Raw genomic sequence first — 25,267 nt, 5'->3', positions numbered from 1 at the left:
TGGCCCTTCTTCAGATACGACTCTTGTCAGCCTTGGTCACCTTATCTCGTCTTCAACATATAATTTCAGTTCCATCACACTGTGAACTTTTACTATAAATTCTGTGTCTGACGATCTTATTCTCCACAACCACCTGATGAAGGAGCATCGCTCCGAAAGCTAGTGCTTCCGAATAAACCTGTTGGACTATAACCTGGTGTTGTGTGATTTTTAACTATCCCCACGAGAAGCGTGACTCTGTCCCTTTTTCCTTTCTAAATGGTCACCGTGCAAATTTTTCTGTTGAGGTTTAAGTCCATGAAGAAGTCATACGAGACAAAAAAAAACATTTCTGTGTTCTGATTTCTCTGCACAGATGGTGCCAGACCTGTTGAGTTGCTCCAGCATTTTATGTTCATTTTAAATTTAAGTCCATACACATCGTCTGAAATAACATATTGTGTGTTTCTCGCTCCTTTCCATATTTAAGCCCCAGTTATTCCAATCCAGTCTCATACTGAACGGCATTTTCAGTTTTATTTTAAATGAAACTCACCTGGACTTGGGTGTGAATCAAAGTAGCTGGGAAATGCTGTAAAAGTGTCTCCACACGCTAAAGTTAAAAATCACACAACAGGTTATAGTCCAACAGGTTTATTTGGAAGTACTAGGTTTTAGAGTGCTGCTCCTTCATCAAGTAACTTTAAAGTCTTTTGCTAAAAAATGTGTCTTATGATCCCGCTCCACTGGTTATCTGATGAATGAGCAGCGTTTTGAAACCTTGTGCTTCCAAATAAACCTGTCAGAGTATAACCTGGTGTTAGCCGGAAGGTGGGTAGGGGCGGGGGCTTGCTGGGTCTGCATTATCTGTACTTTTGTATGTAACAGTATTGTCTAATGTCCAAATGTCATTGTCATTGTCTTGTCCTATGTGGAACTGGGATTTGAGGTTTGTCCTCATCTCACTGTAAAATGTTTGAACGGTAGGATTTGGGGTCTAGCTTTGCTGCTCCTCTCCCTTGTAAACTTGCTGTCTCTTGTGTACAGCTGTAATTTTTTTATAAACTGTTTTGTAATTTGTTTAACATTAAAAAAAACCTGGTGTTGAGTTATTTTTAACTTTGTCCACCCCAGTCCAACACCAGCTCCTCCTCTTCATCATGTCCACAAGATAATGTTAAGGTTTTGTTTGGCCAACTGCTGGCTCGTGATTAATCCTTGACGGTCTGAAGTTCTTCTTCCCACCACGAGGTGGGTTCTTCCTCTCGTTCCACAAAGTACTGGAAATCCTCGCTTTTGAAAAGTCTTATTGGAAATGAAGTTATTTCTCATGTATACAAACAAAAAAAAAGAAAATAACACTCACAGTTTGGTTCTGGTGAATTGGTTTGAAAGTGGAAGACCCTGTGCTGGTCCTCCGGCGCAGGGGGCGCTGCTGGCTCCTGGTCTTCCTCCAGCACAGCGGGCGCTGCTGGCACCTGGTCCTCCGGCGTAGGGGGCGCTGCTGGCTCATGGTCTTCCTCCAGCACAGCGGGCGCTGCTGGCACCTGGTCCTCCGGCGTAGGGGGCGCTGCTGGCTCATGGTCTTCCTCCAGCACAGCGGGCGCTGCTGGCACCTGGTCCTCCGGCGTAGGGAGCGCTGCTGGCACCCGGTCCTCCGGCGCAGGGGGCGCTGCTGGCTCCTGGTCTTCCTCCAGCACAGCGGGCGCTGCTGGCACCCGGTCCTCCGGCGCAGGGGGCGCTGCTGGCTCCGATCTCGCTGGTTTGTCTCCGGGTCGTGCTGCTTGTGATGGTGAAGCGCCGGGGTCAAGGCGGTGTTTTCAAGTTGCAGCGAAGTGTGTTGGCGTTTCTGGCGGCGACTGAACCGGGTGAGAGGGTGCTGGTGGCTGGCAGCGGACAGTAACAGTGATTGGGGGTTTGGGAGCTGACCGGGGGGGAGGGCCTGGTTGCTATGGGCCTGTTGCAGTCACCCCAACAACTGAAGACGCTGTTTCTGTTTAAAACAGTTAACGAGTCTCTTTGTCAACAGTTGGAGGGGAAACCGACTGCAAATGCACTTGCACCGAAGGAAATATTGTGTTAAAACTTAACTAAAGACTACATACATTTGTTATTGTCAGTGCAAAAAAATGGCAGGTTGGAAATCCCACGGTATTGGCAGAAGGGTCTGGTCTATCGTTGGGTTAGGGGACATTGCGATCAATTTAATTCAAAGTTAAAAATCACAACACCAGGTTATAGTCCAACAGGTTTAACTCCACCACCACTTGATGAAGGAGCAGCGCTATGAAAGCTAGTGCTTCCGAATAAACCTGTTGGATTATAACCTGGTGTTGTGATATTTAAACTTTGTACACCCCCGTCCAATACCAGCTCCTGTTTCCAATCTGTACGGAATCTAATCTAATTGTTGAAGGAAGAGCAAATGCAGGTAAGTGGAGTTGAAATATCCATCAGCCATGTTTAAATGGCAGAGTGGACTCGATAAGCTGAATGGCCTTACTTCCATTCCTAAGTCTTATGGTCTTAACCTCCTTGAAATAAAATCCAAAATTCTGCTGCACCCGCATGCTGACTTTCATCTACAAGTGTCCTTAGTTGAGTTGCAGCTTTCTGCAGTATTCCCCCATTTAATAATGCTATTCATTTGTTCTTCCTTCAACAATTAGATTAGATTCCCATACAGAGTGGAAACAGGCCCTTCGGCCCAACAAGTCTATGCTGCCTGCCCTTCCCCTCCCCCTCCCCCTCCCCCCCCCTCTCCCCCTCCCCCCCCCCCCTCTCCCCCTCTCCCCTCCCCTCTCCCCCCCCTCCCCTCCCCTCTCCCCCCCGCTCCCCTCCCCCCCGCTCCCCTCCCCCCCCCCGCTCCCCTCCCCCCCCCACTCCCCTCCCCCCCCCCCGCTCCCCTCCGCTCCCCTCCCCTCCCCTCCCCCCCCGCTCCCCTCCCCCCCCCTCCCCCCCCGCTCCCCTCCCCCCCCCTCCCCCCCCGCTCCCCTCCCCCCCGCTCCCCTCCCCTCCCCCCCCGCTCCCCTCCCCTCCCCCCCCCGCTCCCCTCCCCTCCCCCCCCCCGCTCCCCTCCCCTCCCCCCCCCCCGCTCCCCTCCCCTCCCCCCCCCCGCTCCCCTCCCCTCCCCCCCCGCTCCGCTCCCCTCCCCCCCCGCTCCCCTCCCCCCCCCGCTCCCCTCCCCCCCTCCCCTCCCCCCTCCCCCCCTCCCCTCCCCCCTCCCCTCCCCCCTCCCCCCCTCCCCTCCCCCCTCCCCTCCCCCCTCCCCTCCCCTCCCCCCTCCCCTCTTTTTCTGCCCACTTAACCTGTCAATGTTTCTGTAAACTGTTTGTATCCCCCTACAACTTGCCTTTCTATCAAATTTGAGTACAGTACATTTCTTTCCTTTAAGTCATTAACATATGTTTTAATAGTTGCAGTTCCAGCACTAATCCCTATGGAACCCCACTTGTCTCAGGTTGTCAATGGAAAAAAGTCCCTTATCCCCAATTGCCGTTTCCTGCTCATGAGCCAATTTTCAATGCATACCATTATACCATCTTCAATTCTTATGAATTAACCGTTTCTGAGGTACCTTGTTGAATGCCTTCTGGACGTTTAGTCAATGAAAATTTCTCTTTCATGAAACCATGCTGACTCTGCTTGATTCGATTATGAATTTCCAAATGTTCTGCTATTACTTCCTTAATAATTGATCCCAACACTTTTCCAGTGATAGATGTTAGGCTCATTAGTTTATCATTGCTGGTTTTTGTCTCCTGCCCTTTTTTAATAACGTTGTCACATTAGAGTTTTTTCAATCCTCTGATACTTCTCCAGAATCCAAGCATTTTTGGAAAATTACAACCAATGCATCAACTATCCCTATACCTACCTCTTTTAGGAGCCTAGGATGCAAGCCATTAGGGCCAGGGTACTTTATTTGTTTTTAGCATTATTAGTTTATCAAATACTGCTTCTCTTGTGATGATTATGTACTTTATTCCTTCCCCATTTTCTTCAGTATTAATGTGATGTTTTAAATATCTTCCGCCATAAAGATTGATGCAAAATATGTTTAATTCCTCTGTCATTTCCTTCCCATAAAGATCTCCTCAAATTAATTTTCTAATGGACCTATATTCACTTTGATCTCTGTCTTGCATTTTATGTATTTAAAGAAGCTGTTATTGTCAGTTTTTATATTCCTCTCTCATTTACCCTTGGAATAGTTCCCACCTTCCCCAGTATTGGTGCCCATGTCCCATGAATTCAAACCCATTTCTCCTACACTGATCTTTGAGTCACATGGTTACATCTTTGATTTGGAGATGCTGGTGCTGGACTGGGGTGTACAAAGTTAAAAATCACACAACACCAGGTTATAGTACAACAGGTTTAATTGGAAGCACACTAGCTTTCGGAGCGGCGCTCCTTCATCAGATGGCTGTGTTCTCCACAACCGCGTGATGAAGGAGCAGTGCTCTGAAAGCTAGTGTGCTTCCAATTAAACCTGTTGGACTATAACCTGGTGTTGTGTGATTTTAACTGGTTACGTCTTTAATCTTGCTGACCCAGTGTAACTTAGCTCATGGCTGAAGTAGTAATCTGTAGATTATTACTTTTTTGGTATTGCTGTCTAATTTAACTCCCAGCTGCTCATACTCCCTTAGCAGAACATCATTCTACCTACATTAGTACTACTTGGACCATTACAACTGGTTCTTTCCTCTCCCCGCTCCGTCCTTGTGCAGCTTTGATGAGGTATCTTGAATCACAGCACCAGGCAGACAGCCTTCTGGACTTTAGATCCTGGCCACAGAGAATAGTGTCTATTTCGTTGATGATGTTGTCACTGATAACAACTGCATTTCTTTGTTCTCCATCCCCCTCCCATGCGCCCCTGCCCCCGCCCCTGGCCCCGACCCGACCCGACCCGAATGGCTTCTTGTACTGTGGTGCTATGGATAGTTTACTCATCCTCCTGACAGGCCCATTCACATCCATGCAGGGAGCAAGAATCTCTATCCAGTTAGACAAACTCAATGACTGAGACTCCTACAGCACTACCTCCGGGATCCCTCTATTTATATTTATCATAAGCAAATTCTCCTGTCCCTGATTACTCTTTTCAATTCGTGGTTGTTAAACTCTCCTCCTCCCTAATGTGTCATAGTGTTTGAACCTTGAGCTCCAGCTCATCAATACTGAGCTGGAGTATCTTAAGCAGCCAGCACTTACTGCAGATGTGGTCATTATGAACCACAATAAAGTCCGCCAGTTCCCACATTGTGCAGATACAACACAGAACCTTGACCTGCATCTCCATTTTAGTTAGTTCTTAATTTGTTTTTTTAAATAATTTCCTGCTTGTCTTTTAGTTTGTAACCTGTAAAATATTTCCCCTATTTAGCCTTAATCTGAAAGTAATTTATAATAGTCAAATTAGTAGCTATTACCAACCAGTGGATGTATGATTTCCCTGTGATGTCACTCTTTGTTTTGTGCTGGGCCCCCAATCCTGGGCTTCAGTGTATCTTGTTAAGAAGACCTCACAAACGTGAACCAACAAAAAAAAAGACTCTTCCCCTCTGCACCGAATTCCCAAGCTGCTCCAGAATCCCAGAAATATACACTCACTCAGGCTGTGCCTCAGTCCGGATGTGATCTCTCGTTCCTGAGTGTGGGAAGCTTACTTATCATGCACTTCCTTTTGTTAATATTTAAGGTCAAGAGTCTTCATCTTGTGTCAAAGCAAATCTTCCAGAGGAAATACCATGTCCCAGAAGAAGTGTAAAGATGATAAAGTCCATGTTTCCAGCTCCTTTGAATCAGAGGACATCAGTTTAGAAACAACTGTGCCTACAGATGATGTTTCCTCATCAGAAGAGAGAGAAGCTTCCACGAAAGTCACCAAACAGTTAATCGAGCGAAAGGAGCTTCTTCACAACTTGCAGCTCCTAAAAATTGAGTTGTCACAGAAAAACCTAATAATTGACAATCTGAAGGTCGAATACCTCACAAAAGTAAGTTCTTTAGCTCATGTTTTAAATTACTGTTCAAGGAGTTGGAATGTGCGAATTGCTAATGTTTGATGTCGTTGTAATAAATACTGTAAATGCATTTTAGAAGAAGCTAGATTTGTGCAGAACGAAGAAAGGAATAGAAGGATATCTAATAAGGTTTGACAGCTTAGCATGGTTGGAGGTTCATGTGGACCATAAACGTAGTGAGTGAATATTTGGCCCAAATTGTCATCCCATTTCTATATCAGTCGAAGCAAACACTCAGAGAAACAGTATGGCTCTACATACTTCATTTTTATTCCGAGCCCTGGAGAGTGTCCATGTGCACAAAGACGTGAGTTCTCGGTCTTCTCTCGAACAGCAGATTCTTAAGCAGCTATATAGTCACTTACAGGGAGCAGCTTCCAAATAAGGCAACATCTATATTGATTGGGTGACCATTATGATCACCAAGCATCAACAGTAAAGATTAAGACATCTGGCATTACACAGTAGATGTTCCTCACCTCGTTAACTGGCATTGCGCATGGATGTTCTTCACCTCATTAAACCACTACCCTTGCCTCAGCACCTCATTGTTTACTGCAAGTTCTTATCTGGTCAAGGTCATGCTAGCTGAGCCTTTGTCACGCAACCCCAAACATAACTCTTTCCTACCTGCTCTACCTTATACGCATTCTTAAAGTTACTTGATTTTTCAGGACTGTACATTCTATGGAACTCTTGCTGTCATTGAATCTGCATGAAAATATGATGTTAACTGCAGCATCACTGATTATCTGAAATTGTTAGTTTAAGGTAATCAGTTGAGCATGTAATACAACTGGAAGTGATGATGATATGCATTGTTTTCTCCTCAGCCAATCAGAGCTGACCGGTTAATCGATCAGCATCCATTTTCGGTATGATACAAGTTGATGTGATCATTTGAAATTTAACATTTTTGCATTTATCCTGGTGGGTGTGAGAAGAACAGCTTTGGCAACACACCTCCCTTTACAGCCACATTGATGTTCTGTATTAGCAGAATTATTTACGCATTTTCAAGTTTTTATAGCACATCTTTTCAAAGATGTGCTGCATTAATACTGGACCAAAGCAACATTATGAAGTAGGTGGGCACTTTATCAACTATGGAACACAGTTGATCATGGCTAATTTGACGGGGATAGTTGATACTAAATATTACAGTGATCCCGTATTGGGGTCAAAATAATTTTTGCTGAGAGAAAAGAATAGCTACTATATTTGAGGTGTACTTTTAAATTTTGAGGCAACTTTTTAGTTTTTGGTTAAGGTTACACACACACACACACACACACACACACCCTTTGTGAATGCCTTGCATAAGATATAGGAGCAAATGCCATTGAGCCAGCTCCACCAATCAATACGTTCACGGCTGACCTTTCGTGTACTCAGTCCCACTTACCCGCCTGCTTACCATAACCCCTAATTCCTTTACTGTTCAAACATCTGTCTATCTTTACCTGGAAAACATTATATGAGGTAGCCTCAACTGCCTCACTGGGCAGGAAATTCCTCAAGTTTCACAGCCCTTTGGATGAAGAAGTTCTTCCTCAACTCAGTCCTAAATCTGTTTTCCCTTGTTTTGAGGCTGTGCGCCCAGTCCTAGTTGCATGTGTTATTTCCATTTACTTCCATTATTCTGAACCAGTAGCTATGATTCTTTTAGGTGCACCTGTGCTCTCAGTATTACTCTGCCTGCTTTCAATATGCCTCTTTTAAATTAAAAAGCAATGATTGCCCAACAGGTGTCTGCATGTTTTACGGATTAGTTCTTTCCTGTTAATCCTGGAAAGAGTGAAAGAGAACCAGAATACACTGTCTGGGGAGGTAGTAGAGGCCAGAAACCTTTCAGCCTTTTAAAACGTAACTGGATTTGCATTTGAAATCCGATAACGTTCAGGACTATGTGCCCACTTGCTAGGAAATGGGATTATTGTAAATAGGTCTGCACAGACTCTTCTCTGTCATGAGGGACTATAGCTCATAAGCAGGACCTTTGGCCCATGAAATCCACCTTAGTCAAAGACAAACACCTAACTATTCTAAGGAGAATGTAAGGACTGCAGATGCTGGTGATCAGAGTTGAGAGTGAGGTGCTAGAACAGCACAGCAGGTCGGGCAGCATCCGAGGAGCAGGTGAATCGACATTTCTGGCGTGAGCCCTTCATCAGGTAGCTTTCCTGACAAAGGAGCAACATTCTGAAAGCTAATGCTTCCACTTAAACCTGTTGGACTATAACATGGTGTTGCATGTGATATTTAACTTTGTCCACCCCAGTCCAACACCAGCACCTCCACATTATTGCCACAATACAGCCACTCAAATGCAAAGATTCACAGATGCCTGAGTGGGTCTAACAGCAGATGCATTGCATTGCTGCAAAAGGCAAATAAACAGCAAAGTTTAAATCCACCAATCATCTTCCTAGCATCAGTCCTGTGTTTCCAGGACTTTTGTAGCACTGCAAGTACTGAGTCAGAGAGGGGTGGCCAGTGGAGTTTCAGACTGGAGGTGTTTAGGAGGAACCTTTTTTTCTATATTTCAAATTTTTTGGATTCATTTTTGATTATTTTGCAAGCTGTTTGTGAATTTTTCTGCTGCCCCAAATGCTGTAAGTGCAGTCTGACCCAAGATTGATTCAACAGCAGTAAACATGACTGAATCTTTTAAAGCCTGCAGTAAACATGGTGTTTTGTTGAGTTTAGCATCATATCATTCTCAATTTATAATGCTGTTTCTCTGTGGCACAGATAGAAGATTTGGAGGAAAGGCTAAATGATTCCCTTCACCAGAAGCAGTTGCTCCAGATCCGTTTGGAAAACCAGCTGAAAGTTCAACAGGATGATGCAAGGTGTGCCTTCAACTCACATCTGATGTGAAGTTTTAAAAATCTGCTATACAGAACAAACTGTTATCTGAATGTCAATAATCCAAACAAGATCTCAATGTTCCATAAAAACGTTATCCGAACAATCAGTTATCTGAACAAAATACTCCCCGCCTGTCTCGTTCGGATAGTCAAGGTTGATGCGTACTCGTATTCAGTTTTCCAAGCCTTAAATCTGTACTCCTGTCAGAGAGGATCCATGTAGGGCAGAAAATAATGTTTCTAATATGGAGTTAATGTAGTTTTTTTTGACAAGTGACTTATTCAGAAGAAAAGTAAGTGGTGAGTCACTTGATCCCCAATGCTCTGGCTGCAGCTGAACTTGAAGTGTGCAATTAAGAATGAGATGGTGACATATTGGTAATGTTAATGGAGGAGCAACCCAGAGGCCAAGGTAGAGTGCTATTGAGACTGGGGCTCAATTCCTATCATGGAAGCTGGTGAAATTGCAGATAGAATATAGTATGGGAAAGTGTGACATTATGTACTTTGGTAGGAAAAATAGAGGTGTTGATTATTTTCTAAACTGGGAAAGGCTTCCGAAATCTGAAACACCAAGGGAGTTGGGAGTCCTGGTTCCAGATTTTCTAAGGTTAATTTGCAGCTTCAGTTGGTAGTTTGGAAGGCAAATGCAATGTTAGCATCCATTTCAAGAGGGCTACAATACAAGAACAGGGATATACTAAGGCTGTATAAGGCTGTAGTCAGACCGCATTAGAATATTGTAAGCAGTTTTGGACTTTGTTTCTAAGGAAGGATGTACTAGCATTAGAGGAGGTCCAGAGCAGGCTTACAAGAATGATCTTGGGCACAGAGAGCTTGTCATATGAGGATTGGTTCAGGTTTTTGGGTCTGCACTTAATGGAGTTTAGAAGGACAAGAGGAGATTGGATCGAATCCTAGAGAATACTGAGTGGTCTGAATAGAGTGAATGTGGAGAAGATGCTTCCATTATTGGGAGAAAGCTGATAAAATGATTTAGTTATCTGATGGCAATATTCAAAATTAAACATTACTATGTATCTACTTTTTAATTTTTTTTTCTCTTGAAATGTGGCCACTACCAGCAGCCTATCCCAACTTGCGCTTGAACTGAATGATTTGCTAGGCTGTGTGTTTGGAGTCATGTAGTCCAGACTGAACAGGCTGGCAGATTTCCTTCCCTATGGAAGACATTAGTGAGTAAGAAGGTTCATTAATGATTGATGACAGCTCTCATTTTCACCAATAAGAAGATTGCCATTATTGTCCAGTTCTGAGGGCACATCCTCGGAGTGAAGGGGTGACCCTTTAGAACTGAGTTGAGAAATTTCTTCAGCCAGAGCGAGTTAGTCTGTGGAGTTCATTGACACAGTGGGTTGTGGAGGCCAAATCATTGAGTGTCTTTAAAACAAAGGTAGATATGTTCTTGATTGATAAGGGAATCAAGGATTATGGGAAGAAGGCAGGAGAATGCAGTTGAGAAACATACCAGCCAAGATTGAATGATGATGCAGACACGATGGACTGAATAGCCTAACTCTGCTCCTATATCCTCTAGTGATTTCAGTTTGATTAGTAAAAATGGAATCTAAAGATAATCTTAATAATCACAGTGCTTTTGTGCATTGTTATAACAGTCTGGGTATTTGAGTTCTGACATATTCACAGCAAAACAAAATGCACACTTTGTTTAAAAAAAGGTTCAGTTCATCAATGTTTTTATTTTGTGGCACAGGAGACGTCAAGATCTACGGAAACAAGAAATGGAAGCTATTTTAGAGAGACAGAAACAACTTGAAGAGACAAATCAGCAGCTGCAAGAACGAGCAGGTGACATTCGTCGCAGTTTGCGTGATCTGGAACTGACTGAAGAGCAGTACGCAGAGTTGAAAATTGGACCTGAAGACCAGCTTTCCATTCCAGAATATGTATCTGTAAGTAAAATCTTACTGTCTAGATTTCCCTGTACCTTAAACCTTTGACTGCAGCGTACTGTTGAAGGAAATATGTAAATGCTATAAACCACTGTTCTGTACAATTCCTGTTCATGGAACCGGAATGAATTTAAACAAGTTATAAAGGGAGCATTTAATGATTGGGAAGTAAATAGTATGGTTTTGAAAAATATACTGATTCTAATGAAATTGGAAATGTGGAGAATGTTAAGAATGAACATGTACTAAAAAAATGGTGACACAGTATGGAATGCAAGCATTGGAAAGGATTATATGAAGGAATGGTCTTAAATGTCATAATATACAAAAATGTAAAGAATGTTACAAATATATGATAATGCAGACAGGGAACAGAAAAAGGGACTTAATGAGCATTTTCTTTCAGAACATAGAACTGTATAACCAGAAACGGGCCCTTTGGCCCACAAACATGTGCCAAACATGACATCAAATTAACCTAATCCTTTCTGCCTACCCTTGATCAATATTCCTCTGTTCCTTGCTTCAGAGTATGAATAGTTAGCTAAATGGTTCTTTCAGTGACTACGCAACAGTCTTTTTAAGACTTCCTATTTTTTGTTTAACAACATCATAAGAGAACACAAAGGTATAATAAGCCTGCCAACAGCAATTGGTTTCAAATGTCTCTTGGATTATATCCAATTATGTATGTACTTTGATGGTCAGTAGTTCACTTTGTGACCCAGAAAATATGGTGCCTGGATTATTGGACTTCAAAATTACAAAACAAATTGTTGTTGGAACCAGTGGGCAATTCTCGTGCTTCCCTGGACCTTTTGAAAAGACTCTGGCTCTGAGTTAGAGGCTTTAGACAGTTCTGACATATTTATTTGGATAGTTATCCAGGAAATGTTGAACTGGCTTGACAAGCTCAATGTCTTGGATACCCAATCAAACTGACTTAATGCCACCTCCTAACCTTGCTCACTTGCACAATTCATCCTATCACTTCATTCATATGCCACCCTAATCATCATTCATCCAAACCCCTCATGTACGTGCCATTGTTCACGCTATCCACCTGCTACCCTATCACCTCATCTACCCAGCAAACATATTCACCTGCTGTCCTAGTCCCTCACCCACTTGCCACCTTACCCACTTAGCAATACGTTCATCCACTCAGCCATTCATTCAGGTCTTTGTTCACTTATTCACATTTGCAATCATTGGGACCTTTAAACACTTTGAGAATCTGGAAACTAATACCATAAATTGGGGGTGTGGCTTCTATACTAATTCTTTTTACTGCTATCTTTGTGGATTCCTATGCCAAATGATTTTTTCAGGATCCTGCATCTGAAAGTTGTCCAGAATAAAACCTTTTAATTCCAGTAGTGATTGGATGGTTTGGGTCTATATGTCTCTTCCTTCGCTTCATTTGAGGCCTTGGATCTGCTTAGACCAATTTTTCCCACCAGATGGTGCTGTGGTATCTTATTTGAGAATCATATTCTCAATTTCAAGTAATTATTCTGCAGAGTATATTCTGTGTATCTTACTCTTCTAGTTTAATTCATAGCTGTGTCAAATATTAGTTTTCAGAAGTATGCCATCTCCAATCTAGAATTTGTTGCTTATTTGTTGATTTTTCCACTGCCATGAAGTCTGTGAAAAACGACCATTTGTGTCCTGATCCATTTTACAATAACAGGCATTTCAGAAGTTCTGTAATGTTGGGACTTAATTCATATTAGGGCATTGTAAACAAAAAGTGAAGAGATGATGTCAGGATTAGTTTTAAAAAGTTAGTTTTAGAAACTGAAGTGGAAATTTGAGGTGTTTAGGGAACAAGTTTGACAGCAAATGTCTTCAACCTCTTCATCTGGAAGAGTTAGCAGGGGAAGGGTGCAGACAGTTAGGTTAGATTAGAGTCATAAAATCAGAAAGATTGTAAGATTGGAAAATGTTTAAGTCTTAGATTGGGCCAAAACCATGAAGAGATTTGTGGATGAAAGCAAGAATCTTTGATTTGATGGAAAAGAGCTTGTGAGGGGAACAATCTTTATGTGGGACTAGTTGCAGGCAGAGTAATTGGATGATCTAGAATTTCTGGTGGATGAAGGCTAAAAAGGAAATGTCAGCAAAGGAAGAGAATAGAAAGAAAGGAGGAATTGGATTTGAAGCATGCAACAGAATTTATCTTTGTCGTGGAGAGAGGGGAATATGAGCAGTGCAAGTCAAAGACAGGAAGAAGAGACTGAAAGCCAAGCAGAGACAGCAATAGGAAGAGAAATTACCTGAATAATGCTGAGCCCTCACTATGAATTTTATTCACTCCTCAGCCACTGTTTGGAACTGATTGTTCACGGTTTCCTGATTTCAAAAGGAACTTCTGACTCCCTATCTTTTCCGTCATAAAAATAATTAAGCTTGCACCTCCCTAATATGACCGATTTCTTTTACTTCTTAAATCACACATCTGCCAACTCCAGGCAATTTATCTAACAGATTGTAGCTCAGATCCAATCTAGCATCTCGTACTGCTCATTCAGAATTGTTGGCTCACTGTCCAAAATGCCTTATATTTGTCATTGTTATTTTATGCAATTGTCTTATCAGCCTCACCCCTACCTATCTCTGTGACCTTCTTCACCCTTTCGCAATTCTATCTCTCCAACTCTGGCCTTTTGACAATCTTAGATCCTCTTTTCAGTTGATCCTCCAAATAGCTTTCTGACTGTATAGTTTAGATTTTTTTGATCCGTTAATTGAGTCATATAAGTACAAGTAGTTGTTGTTAAATGTATCTTGTGCTGATATTAGAGCTACTTTGTAAGCATGTCATGTGGTTAGTTATGCTTCCAGATACTTTGTTTTATACAGATCTAACAGAAGTTATACTAAAAAATGTCATTAAAAATAATAAATCGGTACAACTTAAATTAAACTGCGATTATTGAAATGACATCAAAACATAGCAGTTTATGATATCCTACTGTAATATAATTGTTATTTTCTGAAGACTCTGCTATTGTGAAGGAAGGAAATGAAAGTTTGTCTAGTAATTCAATATCAGACTGAGCCTCTGAGGTTTTGATTTTTGACTGTGCAACATGACGTTTAAGTTTATGTAATGTAAAACAGCATCCTTTCACACTTTTGATTGATTAATTTTGAATTGCAATTATTTGTTAACTGATATTTATTTCCATAAATTAAATATAGTGTTATAAACTGCTTTTGTTTATATTCTGGCTCAAACAAGCCAAATTTGCACTTGTTTTATGTTCTTGAAACCTGATAGAAGGGAAAAGAAAACATGGCTTTATAAATTAATTTAGTCAATTCTCCATCTTATCTTCCTTCTTTATTGTTAAGGTACGATTTTATGAAGTCATGCAACCTTTGAAAGAAGAGATTGAGCAACTCCGACAAAAGAAAACCAGTCTTTTGGAAGAGAATAGTAGCCAGAAAAATCAATTGAACAGTATGATTGAGGTTGGTAATTTTCTTTTTTTTAAATATTAAAATGAATATATTGTTTTAAGTTTGGTTGACATTTTTAGCATCCTCATGTTTATAATTACGTACTATCTGTGCAAATTTATTTGATAGTGTGGTTTGCACAGGCAACAGTTTTTTTTAAAGATTTGTGCTGTTGATGTCAACTACTTAATAACATTATTCCTACATTCACATCTGTATAATTGAGCAACCTTTTGAAAATGTGTAAAATTGTTTGGTATTACACTTATAGTTTGAAAGCAGCTTCTCACATTTTTCTGTGTCTTTCCAAGGTATAATTTGTTCTATAGGACCTTTCTTTCCTCTACCGTATGTGGTTTGGTTTTGCTCTCTGACCACCAATCCACTGATTGTAATCTCTCCTACTTATTCCTGGAATAGAGTTTATTTCCTAGTAATCTTTTCTGAAAGATTGAAGGGGTCTACTTGCTGGTGTAAATGGATGGCTTATAAAGAAGTGGTCGTCCTAATGGTGCAGTAATTCAACTGTCACTGCGGGAAGTGTTTGTGTCTGATATTTATTAGCTTCATACAGAACAACATCAGATTATATCTATGAAAAGGTTTTTTTCAGTTGAGTAACACACTGCTTGCCTTAGTTGCTGTTAATATTCCTTGTTTTAATTTGCATTTTGCAATCATGTTGCTTCCTTGAATTGGTAGTGCAAAACAGTTTTGACACCCTTTCCTTGCTGACAGAATATTTACAGTCAACAAGGTTAATATCTCTGTAAAGTTGAAAGCACTTGGCACTGTTAGTCAATTGGTAATGCAACTTGTAAATGAAGATTTCAATTGGATCTGAAGCACAATAATAAGACATCCGCTGCCAGATTGAGAGCACCGTGGTGGGACATTTCCTGGTTCCACAGAGCTAGCCTGTGAGTTCAGAATTTTATTTCACTGCGTTGGGTTTCCTTGGAAGCTAGACCATGCAGTCCTGGAACAAGAGCAGAAGCTGCAAGTGCAGCAGAGTACAAGGCCTGCCTCTGTGCACAGGCGGTATGTGGAAGATTAGTAAAAGACTAAACAAAACGAAGAACAACCATGGCAATCTCACATATCTCCCTGTCACACACACTCCATGCACCATACATGCTAACGAATGCCCTGTGTGTCTCAATATTACCTCCATGACACCTCATATCTGGTGATGCCATGACACACCCAAAGCACCCTCATACCCTCCCTGTCCAACTGAACCACTGTACCAACCCCATATTTCCACATAATTTTCATGTCAACCTGTGCTCCTGAGCCCATTCCCTCAAGCTCTCAATGATCTCTATGCCAATCAATGCCTAACTATCCCTGTCCTTGCAACCCTCACCACACAAAAAAAATCCCATCATTCTTACCGATGCTGTGATCATGTTATTCTACTTGTGATCCAGGAACCGGGAGAATTTTGTGGAATCAGGAGTTCAAACTTTTCATGGCAGCTTGGGAAATCTAATGTAATGAATGAATATATCTGGAATAAAAGTGTTAGTCTCATGTAATAATGATCCTGAAACACTGGATTGTGATAAAATCCTGTCTGCTTGAATGAGATGCTTCAGGGAAAGAAGTGTATTGGTCCTTGGCCATTCTGGCCTGCATGAGAATCCAGCCTCGCAGCAGTCTGCTCGACTCTTAACTACCCTCTGATGTTGGCCGAGCAAGCCACTTGGGTTATTGATTGATGTAATCAGGGATGAGCTTCAAATGTTCACACCCGAAAAATGACATAAGAAAAAAAGACTCCTAACTAATAGGGATTCATCTTGCTGCAAGAACTGCTTGGTTACATTTTACATGATATATTGCAAATCATAAATTTTAGGTCTCTGTTTAGTTCATTGTCATAATAGGAAAAAAATCTTTGATACTTATTCTTCCAAAGAAAATTATAAATATTACGTGATGCAATCATTCCTTGTAATAGGTACAGTGACTTCAACCTTACATGCATTTGTCACGTTAAATGCGACAAGAGTTTATGACTAAGTCATTGTATCACACAGTGAGTTCTAGACTTTCACCACCCTCAAGTTGAAAATGATTTCTCCTCAATTCTTGTCTTTGCCTTCTATCTCACCTTAAATCTCAGTCCTCCATCATTGACCCTTCATCTATTGGAAAAAGGACCTTCCTATCCATATCAGTGCCACTCACAATTTTAGACACTTCAAACAGGTCCACTGTCAACCTGCTCCAAAGAAAACAATCTCAGCTGATCCAGAATCTGTTCCTAATAGCCCAGACCCTTCACCCTTGGCAGCATCCTGATTAAAGCTCTTCTGCATCCTCTCTATAGCAATCACACCTTTCCTGTAATATGTTGACTAAAACAGGAGGTCTTGTTTCATTTGTGGTCTAACCAGTGTTATTTTGCCATTCCAGTATATGCTCCTTACTCTTGTATTTGATACCTTGTCCAATAAAGGCAAATAGTCGAGAGTGTGGTGCTGGAAAAGCACAGCGGGTCAGGCAACGTCCGATTCTTTCAGAATCTGTGGCTATGCTTTGGAAAATCCCTTTGAACTTGAGAACTTTCCAGAGTCTTACCATTCATTGTGTAACTTCTTTCCTTGTTAGCCTCTTCAAATACATTATCTCCCACTTTTCCGTGTTGAATTGTATTTGCCACTGCTCTGCTCATCTGACCAGATCATTGCTATCTTCCTCAGTATTACCTCTAATCATATCCCCGACAGACTGAGACTTTGCTCTTCAGTCTTTGCCAAAGATGCCCTATTCATGAGCATAAGGTGTGGAAAAGCTGTATGGTGCATTAGCTTTATTTAAGGTAATGTTTTAACTTAATTTGCTGTTCAACTGAATTCACAGCGAAGATAGGGTAGTCTGCAGGAAGTATGCAGCACCACTGTAAAAGATGATGTTGAACAGAGACGTGAACGGTGGCATCATTTTTAATGGCAGATAACAAAACAATGCTGGCAAATGTCTAGATCTCCATGTAATGTCGTAAACATTAATTTGCTCTGGTCTTTTGTAGCAGCAGTTTCAAAAGAAACAGAGTTTTATGTGGATGCTTTCAGTTTTCAAAAGTTTTATCTGCTAAATATTGTGAAACTGAACAGTTCTCTGAAACTTTGTCAGTTACATTTGTTTGTTTTTCTAGTTACATTATACAAAAGTAAGCTGAAAAATATTTTACCCAAGCCTGACTACACACTACAACTGCTAAGTTTTTGTTTTAACTTCTGGAGCTGATAAATAAAGCTGTAATTTCTAAAGAAATGTGTTTTAGGTCTTTAGAAACTCTCCCAACAGAGTAACATCTATTGCTCTTCTAAACAGTTTGAGTGACTTATACTAAGGGGTACAATTAGCAACAACCATTGTCTATCTATCTCATAGCATAATGTCAGGGTGGAGGGAATAACAGGAGAAAAACACCTGGCAAGTTCAGGCCAATTTTGAAGCTTATGGTGTAAAGGAGCTTTCTTTTGTAAAATATAGATAGTTACAATCAAGCTCACTTGATCCATATATGCAGTCAACATGTGATAATACAAAATAATAAAAACACTGTTTCCCTATCGGTGACTCATCTCGATTTAAATAAAGAATTGACTGAATTCTGAGCCTGAAGTCTATTGGGTCCAAGCATCTGTGTATTTTTAGCCTCTGCTTTTACTTCCATGATCACAAGTGGAGGGACCTGTGTCTGACACATTCTACCAACTGGCCTAGTGGCTGGGAGTTGTTTATTAATGAGGGAGGCTAAACAATAATGAGTGTTAATGAGTATGAAAACTTTGCATTTTAACCATCTCAGCCCTTTTGTACAGTTGCTGAATGCACTTTGATTTTAAAAATCCAACTTACAAATCTTAAAATCTTTTCTGTGCAAGATTGGCCAAATATCCAAGGAGATTCTGCAGTTTGAATTTGTGGTGACATGCTAAATGTTTCTAGCATTTATTCAATACTTAAAGTTTTCACTGTTTGAAATTTTTAGAGGTATGAATCTGAAAGGAGAACTCGCTCTGATCTTGAAATCCGTTGTCAGCGCCTTACATTGGAGCTAGCAGACACCAAGCAACTTATTCAACAGGCTGACTATAAAAGAGAGAATTATGACCGGGTGAAGCAGTAAGTGCGACTCATTGTGTTTCTTATTGGTACTTGTTTTCTGGCAATTGTGAATTTATTTTGCAAACAAATTTAACTATGGGTCAAAAACCTGAAGGAGAGAAAAGTAACAACCACAGAATTCTATACTGTACCAACTACCCTGAGATAAATTGCACTTTACTTCACTGAGAGAGATCTACGCTCATGGTTATTTTTGAATATCTTTAAAGCCTGAGCAGGAGCAGACAGTGGGTCTCCTTGCATCTTGTTTGGCAACTTGGTTTGTCACCAGATTGGAGCTGCATTCTATGTGGCATTAAAACAAGTCATATAACGTGGCCTGATTAGGAATATCATATCTCCTCATTTCATGCAAGTTTAAGGCCGGCTCCTAGCTCTCGAGTTATATTGTCATTTGTGCACTAGCCATCCTTGTTCAGAGGACTGAACTGTAAGCCCTATGTTTATTGGCTGTGATGCACTAGAGGATTTGCTGAAGAGTTGAAATATAGAGGACTTCTAATATTTTACGAGTCATTAAACCAAAATAGTTATTCCCATGAGTTACCTTATTCTTCTGTTTGTGTACATCTTGCAGGTGATTAGTTGACAAGTAGTTTAAGCATCAACTTTGGTTATGTTGAATCAGAATAGAACAGGAATGAAAAGTTAGTGCTACCTGTTGGATATTAGTGTCTTTCTGAAATCAAAGCTTGTTCATACCAGTGCAAGCTTTAGACAAGCCGAGTTTGAAGTTGAAAATGTTAATATAAAATTTTTGCTGTTTTGAATATTGACAGAAAAACAAGATTCAACTTGCTACACAGGAAGTAAGGTTAATGGGGATAGATGTTTACAGCTACAGTTTTGGCGATGCTTCTAGTATATTATAGCTATTGAGACACAAAGAAGGCTGCGATAAGTTTCATGATATTTAGCCAACATTGTTTGCTATCTGGCAATATTTAGGGGTGAGAAATGTGTAAGAGTTCATTTTAACTTTACACATTTTAATTATTGTGTGTCTGGTCATATTCCGTGTGATTCGTTTCAGTGAGAGAGATGCTCTGGATCGGGAGGCATCAGAACTCAGGAAAAAACTAGAATTACTTGAAGTCTCGCATAAGACACAAACCAAGGAGAGAAATGACTTGACCAAAGAGGTATGGCAATTGATATGTCATTATTAACCTTAGAGTTAATATTTCTTCTGACTCTTATTGTTTGCTGATTCTTTTTATTTCTCAGCTCATGAATTGTCAGAAAATCTAAGTGAGACACTTGTGTGTCAGCATTGACTTTACTTGTAGCGATCTATCCTGTGAGTCAGAATGTCTTGTAACTGTTCCAGAGACCTGAGCACAAAACCAAAGCTGACATTTTCATGCAGTGTTGAAGGAATGCTGCACTTTCTGAAATGTTATCATTTGGGTGAGATGTAAACTGATGCTCGGGATGTTAAAGGTTCCACAGAGCTATTCTGAGTTTCTCTCAGTGTCCTGCTTAACATTTTATTCATAGGCCAACAGGTTCAAAGAAGTGCTTTAAGTCATATTTCTAATTTGTTCAAATAACAATTTTTCTGTTATAAATTAAGTATCAAATTTATTATGTCTAAATGTACTAGAAGCCCCAACAAAACCCCATAATGAATGAGTACCGGCTAGAAACCAATCAATTTTCTTTTCTAAAAATAATTTTATAAGGCAGCAAGCATCAGAAAACTATCCAGAATTGTAACTTTCACATTGCTTTCAAATCATTGTGGTACATACATCACAATGTTTTCAGCCAACATTTTCATCATTCCCACCAAGCTGTACATTCAGCTAAAAAGAACACAGTGACACAATTCAGAAGATATTGATATACTTATTAGAAAATTGACAAATCAAAATTATCCCTGGAAGTTGTTTTTCCCCATTAGCCTTTTTGTTTTGTGTCTAAAGCCCGATTTGAGTCGGAAAGTTCACCTACATTTTGGGTTTTGAGTATTTCCAGCTGCAAAAATTAAATTCTTTACCTATGATAGATTGATCATGAACATTTCAGTTTTCACTCTGTTGTGGGAGAACAGCACTTGAAATGCATCTCAATAATGGCAATGGTTAAAATATTAGGAGTACTCTGTGAACAAGCTGCCATAATAAATGTAATTTTCACTCTGTTTCTGGAGTGTGTATTATGAAAAGTCAAATATTCTTAAGTAACTATCATTTGCAAGTGGCATATTAAAAGTAAAAAAAAAAAGATTGTTTTTATTCGCATTCTATGGTTAATATTGAATTGATTTTAATTTCCCTCTTGATGAAGGAATCTTGGATCTATAAAGTTTTGTCAGAAAATTCTCACAAAGCACTTTGCTGACCTGCAACATTGTGATTCAGCTAGCTCATTCCAGATCATGGCAAATGACCAACTTCTCAAATCACACTTGATGGTGGAAAGATCTCTTTTGCCATGGTACACCAATAATAACTTCATAAAAATCTACAGTCCATTAATGGGGATAGAGAAGATGTGAAAAGAAAAATAGCTGAAGTATTTACTACTTAACTAAATGCTAGCAAATTGCTGACAAAGGTGGAGCAAACAAATTGTGGATAAATATCTGAGATTGAAAGCTTTTAGAGAGGGAGGAACTCATGAGGATAATAGCTTGTTAAACAAGTTTAGCAAAGTTATCTATTTCATGCATGCTTTGTCTAAAGTAAATGTCAGCATTTCTGGAATTTCACACATACCAACATTGCCAGTGGAGCATTCACCAGAATATTTATGAACTGGAAGAGATCATCTGATATAATTTGAAAATTACCTTTAGGTTTGATTTGCAATATAGTATAAAATGGCTACATGGAAATGATGCAATTTTGTCAATTGAGAAAAAAAAGAACTTAACGTGTGATTACTGCAAACTAAAAACTCATCATATATGGATGGCAGTGTGGCTGATTGGTTAGCACTGCAGCTTCATAGCGCCGGGGACCCAGGTTTGATTCCAGCCTCCAGCGTGTGGAATTTGCACATTCTCCCTCTGTGTGTTTGGGTTTTCTCCAGTTGTCTGGTTTCCTCCCACAGTCCAAAGATGTGCAGGTTAGATGGATTGACCATGCTAAATTGCCCAAGGTATCCAGGGATGTGCAGGCTGGGTGGATTAGCCATGGTAAATGCCGGTATAGGGTAAGGGGGTGGGTCTGGGTGGGATGCTCTTTGGAGAGTCAGTGTGGACTCAATGGGCCGAAAGGCCTGCTTCCACACTAGGAATTCTGCGTACAACACCACTTTACATAAAAGCTGAGAAAGATATTTTATGTTCTATGCTGATGTGAAGAAAAACTTGAATAAGATTAAGAAATACAACACCTTTTGTGCAAATTTTAATAAGTTACCTGTAACCAATATTTGGTGTGGACGTTTGTGTTTATAGAAGTCACAATATATGTAGAGTTCCAATTAATAACAACCTTATAGATACTCAGAAAATGTACACTATCTTACAATTTACTTGTCCCCTGATAACTGTTAAATCATTGACAAGTACATGGTAATTTAATACTGTCTGATCAAAGGTGTTTCTTGTATTCCACACAGGTGGCAGCATTGCAGCAATCTGTTAGTTTGTTGCAAAAGGATAAAGAATATTTGAATCGCCAAAACATGGAACTGAATGTTCGCTGTGCCCATGAAGAAGACCGTATAGAACGCCTTCAAACTCACCTTGAGGAGGCAAAGCGAGCTAGGGAAGAAATGTATGAAAAATATGTGATTTCAAGGTATGTCTACCTGTCTAAGATTCAGATTTTCATATCAAAATAAAACTTGTTTTTATTTTCAGTTTATTAATATGACAATCCCATGGTTTAAAATGGTTTCAGTGACTCGGGATAGCAGGTCCCAGATGCACAACATCCCCTTACCTTGTCTAGTGCAATTCAGCACAGTCAACTCTTGAATTATGGTCATTGTGCCCGTGATCTGATTGGTTATGGGGGAAGAGTGGGAATAGACAATTGAGTTAGATGATCAGCCAAGATCATAATGAATGTTTGAAGGGTTAAATAGCCTGCTTCTCCAATTTTCTATGTTTTTATGTTTCAAAAGCTGTATGTAGAGTTGCTACATGTTTTGCACCTTCATCACAGACCTAATCAGTGTTTCACTTAATTTTTCACTTGATGAAGTCTTCAAAACCCAAGTTTATGAATTTAAACAAATATCTAAACCACTTCAGTAAATTTGCTGATGTTAGATTACTAGCAACACAAATGAAAAATGTTATTAAACCCATGACAAATCAATCTCAAGTCCGCTGTATTGCATCCTTTTAAGTTGAGAAAATGCATGTTCTTTAAGTTTGAAAATTAGTGTGTACAGTTTGCACAAAACTACCACACCAAGATATGTAACGAAGAAAACAGATTATATGATTGTTTTCACAACAAAGCAAAATTATATCATTTTTATTCAGGAATTAGATTAGATTAGATTATTAGATTAGATTACTTACACTGTGGAAACAGGCCCTTCGGCCCAACAAGTCCACACCGCCCCGCCGAAGCGCAACCCACCCATACCCCTACATCTACCCCTTACCTACACTACGGGCAATTTAGGATGGTCAATTCACCTGACCTGCACATCTTTGGACTGTGGGAGGAAACCGGAGCACCCGGAGGAAACCCACGCAGACACGGGGAGAACGTGCAAACTCCACACAGTCAGTCGCCTGAGGCGGGAATTGAACCCGGGTCTCTGGCGCTGTGAGGCAGCAGTGCTAACCACTGTGCCACCGTGCCGCAAAAGCTCAAAGTCATGATGAATGAATGAATAATGTTTATGCTTATCTAATCATTTCTTCCAACTCCCAGTTAGCTTGTATGACAGCCAGACTTTAATAAGAAGAAAGTCCCTTCAGTTAATCATTGGAAAACTATGTGCTCGGCCCAACTCCAGTCCAAACCTTTCTCCATAGTCTCAGACAGTTGGCAAACTCAGTGTCTTATTTGACTTGAGCTGAGCTTTCAAGCCCATTGCCTCATCATCACCAAAACTACATACTTCCACTTCTATAATATCACCCATTAGTGCTCCTGCCTTAATATATTGCAAATACTGCAGTTGCTGGAAATCTGCAACATCTAGAAAATGCTCGAAAAACTCGGCAGCTCTGGATGCATCTGCGGAGAGAGAAAAAGTGTTAATGATTTGAGTCTGGTATACCTTCAGAACTCTATGTTCCATCTGCTATGGATCTATACATTTGTCACTCTGAGACTTAATTATTCAACTGCAATCTTGGCTGACTTCCTTCATCCTTCATAGCTCAAATTCATCCAGTATTCTGCTACCTGTATCCTAACCGGTACCAAGGTCTATTCGTTCACCAGCCTCATTATTCATAAACTTGCATTAGCTAAAGATTGTAAAATTATCACCTTGTATCTGCCTATATCTGTGACAGTCTTTAACCCTATTGCCAATCATTTGACAGTCAAGTAGTACAGCTGGCAACCAATCTAGGCCTGAATAATCAGCCAGAATGAATACCAGTATACTATTTGGAAATATCTCCCTCTTGCTCCATTAGGTTGCTTCTTAAAACCTATCATTTTGACCAAACTTTTGGCCACCTATCCTCATGTTTCTTCATTGAGTGAATGTCAGTTTTTTTTTGTCTGATTATGTTCCTGAGAAATACCTTTAGACATTTTACTATGTGTTCTATAAATTCAGATAATTATAAATATTAATGATTTGTTTATCATGTTCAGCAAAGATTATAAGCTGGAAGGACAAGCCTGTCTGGTTGTAGGATGTGTACTTTCTTCATCTTAATAGAACATAGTGCCTTCTGGGTAGTGTTTAATTTAATATCAGTTTAAAACTAAAATAGGAGTAATTCTTATTACTTTGTGATCATGTTTCAATAAAATATTTACTTAGGAAAATAGATTGGAAATAGTAATGGCTGAATGTAGATGGCGTTTTTATAATTTGTCTATAGTTCCTTTTCATTGGATGAAAAGTTTGATGTAATGAAAAACTTAAAACGAATATTAAACAGTAATAAAGACTGTACTGAGTTTACATTAATATTACTTACCCTGCTTTGTTTGAGCGTTTGAATTATTTTATAGATCTGTAGAGTTCACCATATTATCTGGATGAAAATAAATATTATAACATACCTTTTTTACAAAGGGACCACTACAAAAATGAATATGAGGATAAGCTTCATCGTGAATTGGAGCAGATCCGAGTGAAAACAGACCTGGAAATTGAACATCTTCGAAGTGGCTCCAAAGAAATGTATGAGAGGGAAAACAGGTAAAGCATTATCTATAGTCTGTACAAGAGCCCACTAAGTGAACTGGAGTTTCTACTCCTAAACTGCAAAGGTTCAGAAAGACACCAAGAGAAACAGCAAATCAGAGACAACAGAGAAGGGTGAGAGAGTGGTTACCTTCTCTGACTTAACATTCGCTATGGGGGACTGCTAGTGTATTTAAAGCACTTTCAAGGCATTGGTCACCGCATGAATTCTGGGAAGGCATCAATCAAAGGACTAGCATTGAGAATTATTTATGCAGTACTTGAACCCTACTTCCCTCCTGAAGTTGCTGGGGAGGTGTGTTGTGGATATGGAAATAAGACAGTTGGAAGTTTGTCGACACACTTATCGAATCATTCAAAAATTTATCCAGTGCAGAAGGACAGTGCAGACCAAGAAACTTGGCTGGGTTAACTTCTGTGCAACATTAGAAGAGATATAATACTTGCTGAATAAAAATCTTCCCTTTTTTGATTCTTGTCCGGCGTAAAATTCAACGAGAAGCATGTACAGGTA

General features: G+C 40.1%; 1 protein-coding gene across 3 annotated transcripts in view; it reads left to right on the top strand.

The window, feature by feature from the left end:
• The first annotated feature begins 1,659 nt into the window (after positions 1 to 1,659).
• Positions 1,660 to 25,267, top strand: part of pibf1 (progesterone immunomodulatory binding factor 1) — a 155,058-nt gene continuing 131,450 nt past the window's right edge. The window contains exons 1-9 of one of the 3 annotated variants that reach the window (XM_072577978.1): positions 1,660 to 1,847; positions 5,690 to 5,987; positions 8,769 to 8,869; positions 10,623 to 10,821; positions 14,185 to 14,304; positions 18,302 to 18,435; positions 19,472 to 19,580; positions 22,012 to 22,193; positions 24,622 to 24,747. In XM_072577978.1, the coding sequence (XP_072434079.1) occupies positions 5,739 to 5,987; positions 8,769 to 8,869; positions 10,623 to 10,821; positions 14,185 to 14,304; positions 18,302 to 18,435; positions 19,472 to 19,580; positions 22,012 to 22,193; positions 24,622 to 24,747 (1,220 nt within the window). In that variant the 5' untranslated portion in view covers positions 1,660 to 1,847; positions 5,690 to 5,738. The remainder of the gene's footprint in view (positions 1,848 to 5,689; positions 5,988 to 8,768; positions 8,870 to 10,622; positions 10,822 to 14,184; positions 14,305 to 18,301; positions 18,436 to 19,471; positions 19,581 to 22,011; positions 22,194 to 24,621; positions 24,748 to 25,267) is intronic. The other 2 variants (XM_072577980.1, XM_072577979.1) reach the window with 2 other exon arrangements.

This window comes from Chiloscyllium punctatum, chromosome 9 (assembly GCF_047496795.1).
Source record: "Chiloscyllium punctatum isolate Juve2018m chromosome 9, sChiPun1.3, whole genome shotgun sequence".
NCBI lineage: Eukaryota > Metazoa > Chordata > Chondrichthyes > Orectolobiformes > Hemiscylliidae > Chiloscyllium > Chiloscyllium punctatum.
This window is presented reverse-complemented; position numbering and strand designations above follow the sequence as displayed.